This window comes from Bombus terrestris, chromosome 10 (assembly GCF_910591885.1).
Source record: "Bombus terrestris chromosome 10, iyBomTerr1.2, whole genome shotgun sequence".
Lineage (NCBI taxonomy): Eukaryota > Metazoa > Arthropoda > Insecta > Hymenoptera > Apidae > Bombus > Bombus terrestris.
The window spans coordinates 16,213,167-16,225,683 of NC_063278.1; the positions used below are offsets into that span (position 1 = coordinate 16,213,167).

Sequence of the window (12,517 nt, forward strand, 5' to 3'; positions counted from 1 at the left end):
TATATCTATTGCAGCTACCACTTATCGCCATGATAAACTACGTATCTTTGTTCATTGAGCCGCAATAGCATTTTTTCGATTTTTTTTTCTGCTTCCTTAACGACAGCATTGTAAAATTAACTATCAAGCGCCAAGTTTCGTCTGTTATCATATTTTATTAATCGATGAAAGTTCTTTCTCAATTGTAAACGTCGTAAACAAAGATTAAATAAATCCTTTCGGTAAAATAACACTATGATAGTTTAATCTATTTCATCATCTGTTTATCGTTTGTGTTCGAGCATCTCTGTAATGTCCATACTCTGATTTCAGTAACTCTAGGTCACGCCGATATTTGCTGAACGTCTCGATTAATTTCATCTTATGATCTACCTATTGCTTATAAGTGATTCATTCGACGCTAGGAAAAGAAGAGATTCGAAAATTTCAGTGCAAGTATTCTTCGAGCCGTAAAACAAAAGCCGCATAGGAACAAACGATACTTACGTCTGATTTGTATGGGATTTTGACGCAAATGCAACACAGTCGAGTTAAATTGTATTTCCTTCGTCACTGAAATTATTGTAAATTGTAAAAATTATTGTAAAATTATTTTAAATAAATAAATTTATATTATTTATATTATTTTAAATAAATAAAAATTATTGTAAATAAATTATTGTAAAAAATTGTACGAGATTATTCAAACTCTACTTGTAAATAGATGAACGGACTTCGCTCGCGATAGAACATATTAAACAATTTGTAAGAATAAAAACGATTAATGCGCGATCTATTGTGTAATTGCAATCATATGGGTATATCAGTATTTCGCAGAAACGGAACGCCTGCATAAAGATTTCCCACTAATGCATGAACATCCGCTGTCTAGTTATCACAAATGTATTTTCAATCTTATGAATTAATTTCCAACATTTGATTTTGTTGAAAAAGTAATTCTGATTCGTTAAAGCAAAGTATAATTAAACATTTTTACGAATTATAGATAAATACCGATTAATTTTGTTAAATGAAATTTTTCAAGATTCACGTTTTATATTATGTATATGTGTTTTTAGCACGGTTCTTGTAATTATTGGAAATACTTGAAATATCTACGAATGAAAGTCTACGACTCTCTACTTTCTAGTACTACAAATGAATGAGCGTCTAAGTTGTTGTAAGTATATATTTACTTTGCAGATGAAAAATCTCACAATTGCTGTATCGTTTTCAGCGCGTTAAGTGTAACGGCGCGTAAAAGTGCCACCTGTTACTGACTTTATCGGCGCGACACCGTTAGAAACGATGACATTGGTTACGAGCTCACGTGTCTACATCTTTACTGTTAAAACATTTCATTCATCGATTCCTTCAGATACATACTCTTACAGTCAAACGGTGTATTCGTGTCAAAAGTATCTCAATTAATATTATAAGTATTTCAATAAACGAGGCATACGAATTAAACATATAATAGAAAAGCTGTAGCATTCGTATAAAATACGCAATGAGAAGCATTCTTGAACGATTACAAACGAAGAGCGTGGTTCTGAGTAAGTCTGACGTATCATGCTATCATAGCAGTTCTGTGACAGGCGCACTGACTCACCGGCTCACCAACTAGTATTTGTCAGACCGTGATACGATCGGGTCTGTTTCGCGATTGTAAACTTTAAATGTTGAAATTTATGTCTCGTGATGATATATTGTGATATTTGTGCCTGTATTTGTATAATATGATGCTAGTGAAATTATTTATTGTATTTATGTGAGTGCTTCTTTTGTATATTTTCTTATATCCAAATAGTTGTAAAGAAGAAACAAGCAGGTGTTTACCATTTACCAAGCGCGGTAAGTGTCGAAAAAAATTCATATTTACTTTTTCAACCTTGATAATCGTGTACATTGTATAATCAAATGCATTGTAATTGTTTATTCATTTCGTCTAAACATTTTGTCAATAATCAAGTAAATATGGATACAGGACTTTTCTGAGTGAAGGTAAAACTATATAGACATTGTTAATCACTATTGGTGTTTATATTAGTATTAATAATAAATAAAATGTTATTAATGAAAATAAATTTTCCAATAAATAACTATGTATCTAAGGTTATAGTAGGATAATAAACCAAATATAAAATAGATTTATGTCAGATTTATAAAACAGATTTATTTCTACAGAAAAGGATTAATTCTTTGTCTTAATGTAAAAAGAAGATTAAGCATAAATGGTAAAAGACAACCATTGAATAGTTAATTTTATTTCCTCCATATTCTAAATTATCACCGATAAACTTTCTACATTTTTATATCATACACAAGTCTAAGCATGTATGCTAGGCCTATAAGATCTCTAATATTAAATGAATAGAAATTGAAATAATACCACAAGTAGAAGTGCTATTTTTAAATTACTATTATATTTATCTATTTAGTTTATCCCTGAGTTTACAAGTTAGATCGTTTCTCTTTCTTATTTTAAAGAAGCGATAGGAAGTTACAAAGAAGAAAAGTTAAAAAGAATAAGAGTACGATCCATTAAAATATACAATTGTAGTGAAACATTCTATTATGCTGTTGTAAGTTATAAGTTATTGTTTCAATAACCAACACTGATGATTTTTAATTAACAGTTGCAATATAGTGGTGTTTCAAATATAAAATGATTATAGATATTTGTGTTTCTTTTTTGGGAACAAAGTTAAAATCAATTTGTCTAAATAACTTTATTTAAGGCTACCTATTTTATCACAAATATTAAATACTTAAAATGATATTATACATACATGTATATACAGTTGAAAATGATATAAATAATATCAATGAATTGTGAATAAGATAATTGGAACTCTGGGGCAATATGTTAATAAAATTATAAAACTCATACAAACTCATACATGAGTACCTTTATTATGTTAGGAATGATTTATGTTGTTCAAACAAGAGTTTAATAAATATATACTTCAAAATAATTTCACTTATTCATTGTCAGAGGAATAAATAGAACAAGATCTTAGTTTCTTGTTAACTAATCAGTTAGTAGATTCTATAAAAATTATAGCGTAAACTTCTTATTTTTCAGTTATTAAAGTTTATAAGATATCTATTTGTACGATAAGATAAGTTTGCCTTGATAAGATTATATCCCATTTGTATTGTGATTGCTTTTACCATAGTTTGGTAGAAACTATGCATTTACTACATAAGGAAGTAATTTCTTACATATTTATAAATATGTATAAATTATATATAGTATCCATTATATTTCCAGTTTTGAATAAGTTTCTGGGTAAATGTATTGAAACATTAATAAAGGAAATGTATCTTTTAATTACTAAAATAGTTTCTTGTATGTATAATGATTGTTAGATGTTGCGATTCTAACAATTATTGGATTGAAATATTTAATTTATAATTATATTATATTTGATCAAGTCCAAATTAATTCAAATTTATTTTGTATGATTAGGACTGGATCTTATACAAGACATTGTACTCTTATTAGTTATATCAATATATTATATATAACAGTTATATAAAAAGGTATATTTATATCATTAGAACTGATTACATTATATCATTGAAATGTTAAATAGATTGTAAATTAATAATTACACGTAATCTGTATAGTATATTTTTTACCAATTGTTTTTTCTCATTGCATACCTCATGACGGATAGGGAAATAAATAAACAAAATTTTTAATAAAACATTTAATGAAAAAGATCTATAATATACATATAGGTAAGGTAAAAACATTGCTTGTATACTCCTAGAACTTTCATGAAGATAATTATTTATAGATTGTAATTTATTACTTCGTCGTTTTTTTTTTTACAGTTTTTTTGTTGTCTTTTTACAGATAATCTTATTGCATTTTATTCGATTAAATATAGCCTGGATTAATCTTTCTATAATACAATCATTATATAAAAAATGTATTGCACCTATAGAATACACGATACGTACATATTTCTTAATTTTCTTACCGTATAACTACAATGCGATACAAAGATATGATCCAGATATTATAATTGTTCGGGAAAATTTAAAGTAAACAGTACAAAAGACTTTTTCCCTAAGGGAATAAAATAGTACGCAAAAGATTTTAGTCAATAGAAGAATATTAAGTATATCTGTTTATTTTGAATAAAAATATCGGCTTTTATTTGAGGCATATTACTAAAAAAAAAAGTAGTAGTAAACGATACCTGTAATTTAATTTAAATTCATTGAATTCATTAAAGATAAATTATATAAAAGCAAAGTTTAATAAGACTTTGTAGTTATGATTAAATCGTTTAAGTTTCCTAATATAAGCAAATACTTTTTTATTTTCTATATCAAAACAGAATCTTATTTTGATTATTATAATGAAAAATTATTAAAATTGTTATTCTTATCGGATTAAAATAAATAATAATTTTATATTTGAATATATGAATTTAAATGTATATATATGCATATTTTTTTTAGTTTCACGTACAATGTTTAAAACGATGACGAATCATGATTCTTGAAGAAATATTGACAACATTGAAAGACCGGTTATCTGTGTTTAGCACGGTATAATTTGTTACCTTGAACTCAATAAATTGGACGAGGTGGAATATGCCTTGAAAGAAATAATTGTCGTTGTTAACGTTACTTTGCTACGTAAGAATATATGCAGTCCGTTCGTCCTTTATTATACGCGGTTACTGGAATATTCTCCCGAAAGATACCTTCGATAAAAACACTTTTAGTAAATGTTGTTCTGACAGAAAGAAAAGGAGAACAATTACGTATATATATATAGAAAAGGCAGGTCTCATCGATTCCAACGACTTTGATATACATACATATGTTATCAAGGTTAGTATCCTAATAATAATCATAATTTTACGAATGTATATGTTGCACTAAAAACGTCAACTCGGTAAATGTATATAGGTACTAGCTATATAAATTATAGGTATAAACAAAAGACAAAGATTAAGCTTGGATTGAGTAAATTGCCGTAAATGCAGATGTATGTAATTTTGAGCGAATAGAAGCAATGCTGAAACGACGTTCGAAGGGAATCCTGATTTCTGTATCGATACAAGTTGAACCTGATATTCATTCGTCGATACAGATCTGTATACATTGTAACACGTATCGTGAAACGTAGATGTCGATGTCTGCTATGCATAGGTGAACTGTCATCGATGCGTTCGCGTTACGTTTACGTTAAGTTTTCTCGTATCGTGCTCGTTATGTACAGTGGAACTTTGCTTATCCGCACCTCGTTTATACTTTATGTAAACAAGTCTTTGTTTAGCTATACTGTTCAGTTATATGAACTCATAACTGAGCCTATTATTCGAACGATCTGTCCCTCCACATGTTCGGATAAACGAAGTTCGACTGTATTTCTCCTTTGATTATTTGAATTATCGAAACAAGCCTACTCAAATATACTTACGAACTGCAAATGCTTCTGTGGATAGTATCGTATTTATGCGTATATAGAACATTAAAAATATTTCATATAACGTTCTTAAAACTACTAAACTTACAAGAACGGTTACATACATATATGCAGGATGTCCGGTTCGAAGCATTGCACGCAGTTGTTCTCCGAATTAATCACCGTTTCTACATTGTAGCAATCTTTTTGCCCAAAATAAGCAAGTATCAGACGACTTATAGATTGATGATGACACAGAGCGTGATTTCCTCTGATCGTTTAATAAATTTTACAGAGAGTAGCATGAATAAGACACAACAAATGTTCAAACATATGGCCAATGCCGAAAATTTTATTTTTGTTTCAGATGTATCATTGGCAGAGTCAAAATGTTAAAGTTTCCGGAGTGGATGATATGGTTTTGCTCCCGAAAATTACCGAGGATGCTATTACCGAAAATCTTCGAAAAAGATACATGGATGACTATATATTCGTATCCTTAAATAATTGTTATAACAGCAATAATTCTTTATTCTAAGGAATATATCGTTATACGTATTATATGTATAATTGTAATATATAATATAATGTAATGTTTAATATATATGTACTAAAGATTATTATGTTAAGATATATTAAAATTACGGCAAGAAATTTAATAATGTACACGTGTATAATACACCGAAGCTCCTGGATATTTGCGGAATAAGATGACCGAGAGGAAATTTATGGTTTTAAGAATACATTATCAATATCAGATATGTAAACTCTTGGTTTAAGGAAGTACGAAAGATTAATAGTATAAAAGATTAAAAGGTACTATTTTTAAGCGATGATACTTTCAACGGCAAATTTATATAAGAAAGATTATTATAAACTAAAAAATAGTAAATTAATCTTTTCGTTGTTGAAAAGGTCATGAAACGATCTATGTTACTATGTCACGCTTCTGATTTTGATGTTGCAAATAAGATCATATTAATTTCCTTAATAGCTATTAGACATGTATTGGTCCTGTATTGGTATCGATTAATCCTTTTAAGCAAATGCCATATTTTGGAGATAGGGAAATAGAAATTTACCAGGGTGCGGTAAGTAACAAGCGTACGTAATTTACGTAGTATCTAAATTATAAACGTCATAGTCGTATGAAAAGATCTTAATTTACGATACTTGTGATTAAATCAGTTTTCATCTGTTTCAGGTACCGTATGAAAATCCTCCACATATATATGGATTAGCAGACAATATGTACAGAAATATGTTAATCGATAAGGAAAATCAATGTGTTATCATCAGGTAAAATAAATGTCCTTGCATGAAAATAGTATTTCTAAAATAATTGCTTTGCTCCGAGGTTTAAAATATCCCAAGTGCTTAAATTTCCTTAGCTGCTTAATAATTAAAAATAATTACAATTTGAGAAGAAAGATATTGTATAAAATGAAAAAGACAATGGACATATTATTACTTTAGACGGAGATATCGTTTCTATTGTTTTATATATGTATTTATATGTCCCGTTAATGTGTAATGGTTTATATATATGTACGAAGGATCTATTAGTGCGTTATTGGTCGTAGGGAGATCTGTTGTCCGAAAATGCTTGAAGCGCACCAGCTTGTATAGGCTACGACTTACTGTTGCAATCTGCTATTGTAATTCATATGGAAATCTCTTTCGCTTAAACGAAATATCAGTAGCATATAGGTGTATAGTAGGTAGCAGGTAGTAGATAGTAGATTTATAAAGTAATTCTTTGCGCCAAACGCATTATAAAAAATCTTGGCTAATATCTATAAAGGCAGCTGAAGATATCTTGTTTTCTTCAAGATTATTTCCTATTTCGTTCACTATCCGATGTATTTGCTCCATCGCAGAATGTTGTTATCGCAATACAAACTGATACTGTGAAATGAGATTATTGTTGTGAATCATAGGTTTTAGTTGTTTCACGATTGAAGTACTTTTGATAATATTGCGAGTAGACAAATTGGTCCTACAAGAATACGAATCATTTATCATAGCTTGGAAATACATAAATAATTCGTTAATAAGAATAACGTTTAATCGCACGTGGAATAGATTTTTGACAAAAAAGTAGTTGTCTTCTTTGTTTCTTAAGTTCAATACGGCCTTTATATCTGCTACGATTAATACTAATAATTTTGTAATTTCACTATATAATTTTCGCCTTTTTCTTCGTGACAAATTGTAAGTTGTCTTTTATCAAAACTAGTATACTTTCCGATTCGTGACACGTTAAAATAAAATTTCGCAGTATATTATAAAAGTATCGCTGTTAATTGCTTCTGGAACTAAATATACAAAATAATTATACATAAAAAGTAAATCTGTTTCATAGGTCGAATCGTTTTCAAGGATTGCTAGATTTGCTGAACGTAACGATCGTAAAAATAAGACAATTTTCTGTTAAAAATCTGTCGTACTATTTTCAAGCTATATAAATGGTTCGTATTTTCATAATACGAATAAATCATCATGATATTTAAATCATCCTCTCTGATACAAGGCAGCAGATACAGAGGTAGTGCAATGTACGAATAATAATGTATGTAACTGTGCACTGTACTCGTGTACATACAGTATGTACTTCGACGTATTCTTCGAAAGTCTAGCAATTTTACCCTCGCAATACTAAATAAACAATAATATTTGTAGTCGGCAGAAAATAATGCGTAATCGAATTATTTTATTTATTTCCATTTTACAGTGGAGAATCAGGTGCTGGTAAAACAGTTTCAGCAAAATACATAATGTCATACATCGCGAAGATTAGCGGTGGTGGTACACACGTGCAAAAAGTAAAAAACGTCATTTTGGAATCTAATCCTCTTTTAGAAGCTTTCGGCAATGCGAAAACTATGCGGAACAATAACAGTAGCAGATTTGTACGTTTAATTCTAGATTCCTTTTATTTTATCAAGATTATTTATTCTCGTTACTTATTTTATTTATTTTATTTTAGCCGTTAGTTTTGTTACTAATTGAAACGAAAATAGAAAATAAATATCCTTAGCAAAGTAAGCAAGCATTTTTATAAATATATTTCTTTCAGGGGAAATATGTAGAAATGCAATTCGGTCCTAGTGGCCAACCAAGCGGGGGAAAGATTTCGAACTTTTTGTTAGAAAAATCGAGAGTCACTTGTCATAATAACGATGAAAGAAATTTTCATGTATTTTATCAACTTGTAACAGGTGCAAACCAGCAAATGAAATGTAAATACCAAATAATCTTCCTTATTATCGTTGGTGGGAAAATTACAAATTTGTTTTTTATATTTTATTTTAGTCATATCTCATGTCTCATACAAGGTATTCACTCTAATGATCTGCAAAGTTTTTTTTTCGTCACGAACCGCAAAAACTTGAATACTTTCCTTTTCTGTTACCGTTTACGGCGTGTGAAATTGTAGAGTTTCCGTTTTATGATAAGTTATCATTAATTTTGCATCGTATAAAGTACGAATGACTCGTCAACGTCTTACGAGAAATAACGAACAAACTATGCACGTAGCGTTTGCGACATATTGCGCTAAAAGATTGTTCATTTATTTTTAACATTATTTTAAGTTGTACGTGTTACGATATTTCCTCGTATACCTTTTTTACATCGTACGATAAATTTCCTACGAAGAAGAGATTGGGCAATCGTATATCTTACTTATAAACCGCATTTCGAAGAAAACTTACAGGAAAGTTAGAGGAAACTTTTTGAATTATACATTTCTTTCCTCGTATTGTTCGTTAAGCGCAATTAAGAGAGGGATATAACTTGTCTGGGCTGTATGGAGCATTATTTTCACTGCTACAAATTTTTGGTATTACGTGAACAAGAATTGTTAGGCTTTTGTAACTTCACTTTAGAAAATTTTACGTAATCTTGAATTTTGTCATGGAAAAACAGTATTTCAAGAATGTTTGCTTCCTGTTATTCGTTTTAATAGAGATCTATTTTCATTAACTATCTTTTTATCGGATTCTTTTATCTTATATTGAACTTTTATATCGGATTACATGACAAAAAACATCATGCAGACCGATACAGTGAACACCACATTGTATAGCATGAACCTTGAACAGGCGGAGACAAAAATAAGTGGACAGATAGTGCGAAAATAGGTATGAATGAAGTTTCCTCGAATGCGTCTGTATAGAAAGATATCTAACCATTAATTTCAATTATCTATTAAATAAACCATGTACTGTAATATGCATGTATAATAAACGAAACTTAATTATATAACAATAGTACTAGTTCGATTAAACTTCATTCATACCTACTTGCACCACTTATCTATTTATTTTTGTCCGCGTCTGAATAGTTGCTGTTACTATGCTCTATGTGTGTAATCTTTTATTTTTCAGCTGAACTTGGATTGATGGATGTTGATTATTACCACTACCTCAATTATGGCGAAGGGCATAAAGTCGATGACGTGAACGACGTTCATGATTTTGAAGCAACTTTAAAAGGTAAGAATTTGAGTTCCCGAATATGCGAGTGTTGCAAGGATTACAGAAACTGAGGTTCAAGGATCATTTAGGTATCCGAAATTCATCCAATTTTTGAGTAATTTAGCGAATAGGTTCTTGATAAAATAACATTACTGTTATAAGAAGATAACGAATAAAAAAGTTGTTGTCGTTATTTCTAGTACAAAAGTATAAAAGTGTAAAATATTTCAAAAACAAAGGTTCTAAAAAAAAATGTTTCAGGCAAAAGTTTTGCTCTTAAAAGTTATATCGATTTATTTTATTGATATTATTTACATCGTTTACATCATGATCGTAATATCCGTTCGACCTTGACTAAGTGGATCAAGGTTTCTTAAATGGGACATTTTTAATCAAAGTGAACTTTTCATTTTTAAAAGCTTCGCGAGCACTATTATTAGTGCGAAAGGATTAACGACGATGAATTACAATGACAAGCACTGTACAAAAAGTATTTGTACATAATCCCAATGAAGCGATTTTTCTAGCAGACCCCCTACATCTGCTTTCAGTTTTCATAATATTAATTTTTCGTAATCGTATGAAACTGTACAAGTACTTATTGCACTGTAAGCGACCACAAGCTGAACAATAGTATCGTTGGCTCAAGAGAATTTCACTCCAAATGAGAGGAAGTAACGAGATTGTTTCCTGAAAAGAGAATCGACATACCTGGAGGAATAGAACGAGAAAATTCTCTCATCTTGTTCTAAAATTCCTGAATGCAGTGAATGTCTCAATGAATTACATTTGCATTAAGAAAAAGAAAGGAAGAAGAAAAGAATAAAGAACAAGCATATAAATAATTATTAATACGTAATACGTATATGTCCTGAAGATACCACGATATAGTCGACCGTAGGTCTTATTTTGGGTCGTTAAAAGAATCGTATTATATCGCTGGAAGTGCAACTCCTAAAATAAAATGAAAATTACGAAACTTTCCATTGATATAACAGTTGCTAGTGTTTAGAAATTTATTCTTATATTCTTACGTTTACCCTTATCTTAAATTATCGATCGTTATTTTATTCGTTTCAGCATTGAACATAATGGCGATGGGCGATTCCGAAGTAACTGATATTTTCAGACTCGTTGCTGGAATACTTCACGTAGGAAATATTCAATTTGTCGAGAACGGAAATTATTCACAAATCGCTGATAAACGATGTAAGTACGGATTAATGAAAAAAGTTATAGTTAAAGATGGAAACCTTGAAAGTTGCGACCTTGTTGAAAACAAATTGCTTATAGAATAATTAAGAAAATAGCCCTCTTTTCTTCGTGTATACATAGTGGCTGAACTAATGATAGCAGTACAGTCGAATTAACATCTTTTCGCATATTTTTACTTACTATAATTAAACCACGGGTGAACCTAATATCATTTCGTATATGTATACTATATTTTAAAGATGTGCACAAATACGTGAAATACAAGTAAAATGGTAATCTTTAAGGCATTAAAAAAGTAGATATTGCGTTAAATACACAGTTATGCATGTATATTTACATGTATCAGGTCTGCAAATATGAAACCGGAATTTGCCTATAGATGGCCCTAGCTGATAATGTAGTTATCGCTAAACTGCATCATTGATGCCAAAAGTCTTTGTTGACATCTCGCAAACATTTTCGACTCAGAACGATACAAGTTTCATACAACAGCATAGTTTGTAATAGCGTTGAACATGTCGAATTTTGTGCCTGGAAACTACGATTTGCGGACAGCATTGATTTTCTGTTACCATTTGAAGAAAACTGCTGTAGAATCGCATTCAATCCTTGTCAAAGCTTACGGTGAGCATGCCCTTGGTAAATCACAGTGCTTTGAGTGGTTTAAAAAATTCAGAAGTGGCAATTTTGACGCGAGGAACGAAGAACGTGGAACGTGGAACGTGATCTATTATGAGCTGTTAAAACCTGGCGAAACCGTTAATACTGAGCGCTACCGACAACAAATGATCGATTTGAATCAAGCTTTGCGTGAAAAACGACCAGAATATCAAAAAAGGCAACAAAAAGTAATTTTGCTTCATGATAATGCACCATCGCATACAGCAAAACCGGTCAAGGAAACGATCGAAGCGTTCAGTTGGGAAATACTTTCGCACGCGGCTTACTCACTAGACTTGGCTCCGTCCAATTACTATTTATTTGCATCGATGGGACACGCACTTTCTGACCAGCACTTCACTTCTTACGAAAATGTACGAAAATGCCTCGATGACTGATTTGCCTCAAAAGAGCGACAGTTTTTTTGGCGTGGCATCCACCAATTGCCAGACAGGTGGGAAAAATGTATAGCTAGCGATGGGCAATATTTCGAATAAAATATTTTTAATCATTTTCATACAATAAACGTGTATTTTCTATACAAATATTCCGGTTTCATATTTACATACCTGGTATGTATACATTATACATGTTCGGTTATCAAAGGCAAATTTCAAGCTACTTAAAATGTATCTTTCTTCCCCATTCAGTGTTATAACTTATATCGTTATTTGTAAAATGTAGTTAACGCGTTGATGTTTATTTCGGATTCCTGAATTCGTGCGATATACGTGTACGCGGCTTG

General features: G+C 30.4%; 1 protein-coding gene and 1 long non-coding RNA gene across 6 annotated transcripts in view; one reads left to right on the plus strand and one right to left on the minus strand.

Annotated features, from left to right (window-relative positions):
• Positions 1-1,562: 1,562 nt before the first annotated feature.
• LOC100651651 (unconventional myosin-If) overlaps positions 1,563-12,517 on the plus strand; it is a 44,409-nt gene continuing 33,454 nt past the window's right edge. For 2 of the 5 annotated variants that reach the window (XM_012313127.3, XM_003398601.4), the window contains exons 1-8: positions 1,563-1,833; positions 5,784-5,909; positions 6,418-6,507; positions 6,621-6,715; positions 8,151-8,328; positions 8,496-8,658; positions 9,808-9,915; positions 10,978-11,106. In XM_012313127.3, coding sequence (XP_012168517.1) covers positions 5,784-5,909; positions 6,418-6,507; positions 6,621-6,715; positions 8,151-8,328; positions 8,496-8,658; positions 9,808-9,915; positions 10,978-11,106 — 889 coding nt within the window. In that variant the 5' untranslated portion in view covers positions 1,563-1,833. Of the gene's footprint in view, positions 1,834-4,461; positions 4,840-5,183; positions 5,637-5,783; positions 5,910-6,417; positions 6,508-6,620; positions 6,716-8,150; positions 8,329-8,495; positions 8,659-9,807; positions 9,916-10,977; positions 11,107-12,517 lie in introns of those variants that run through there. The other 3 variants (XM_020865198.2, XM_048409336.1, XM_048409337.1) reach the window with 3 other exon arrangements.
• Positions 10,171-11,069, minus strand: LOC125385799. The gene is made up of 2 exons (XR_007225452.1): positions 10,932-11,069; positions 10,171-10,851 (listed from the first exon to the last, which is right to left on the minus strand). It is a non-coding gene; the product is annotated as an uncharacterized LOC125385799 (long non-coding RNA).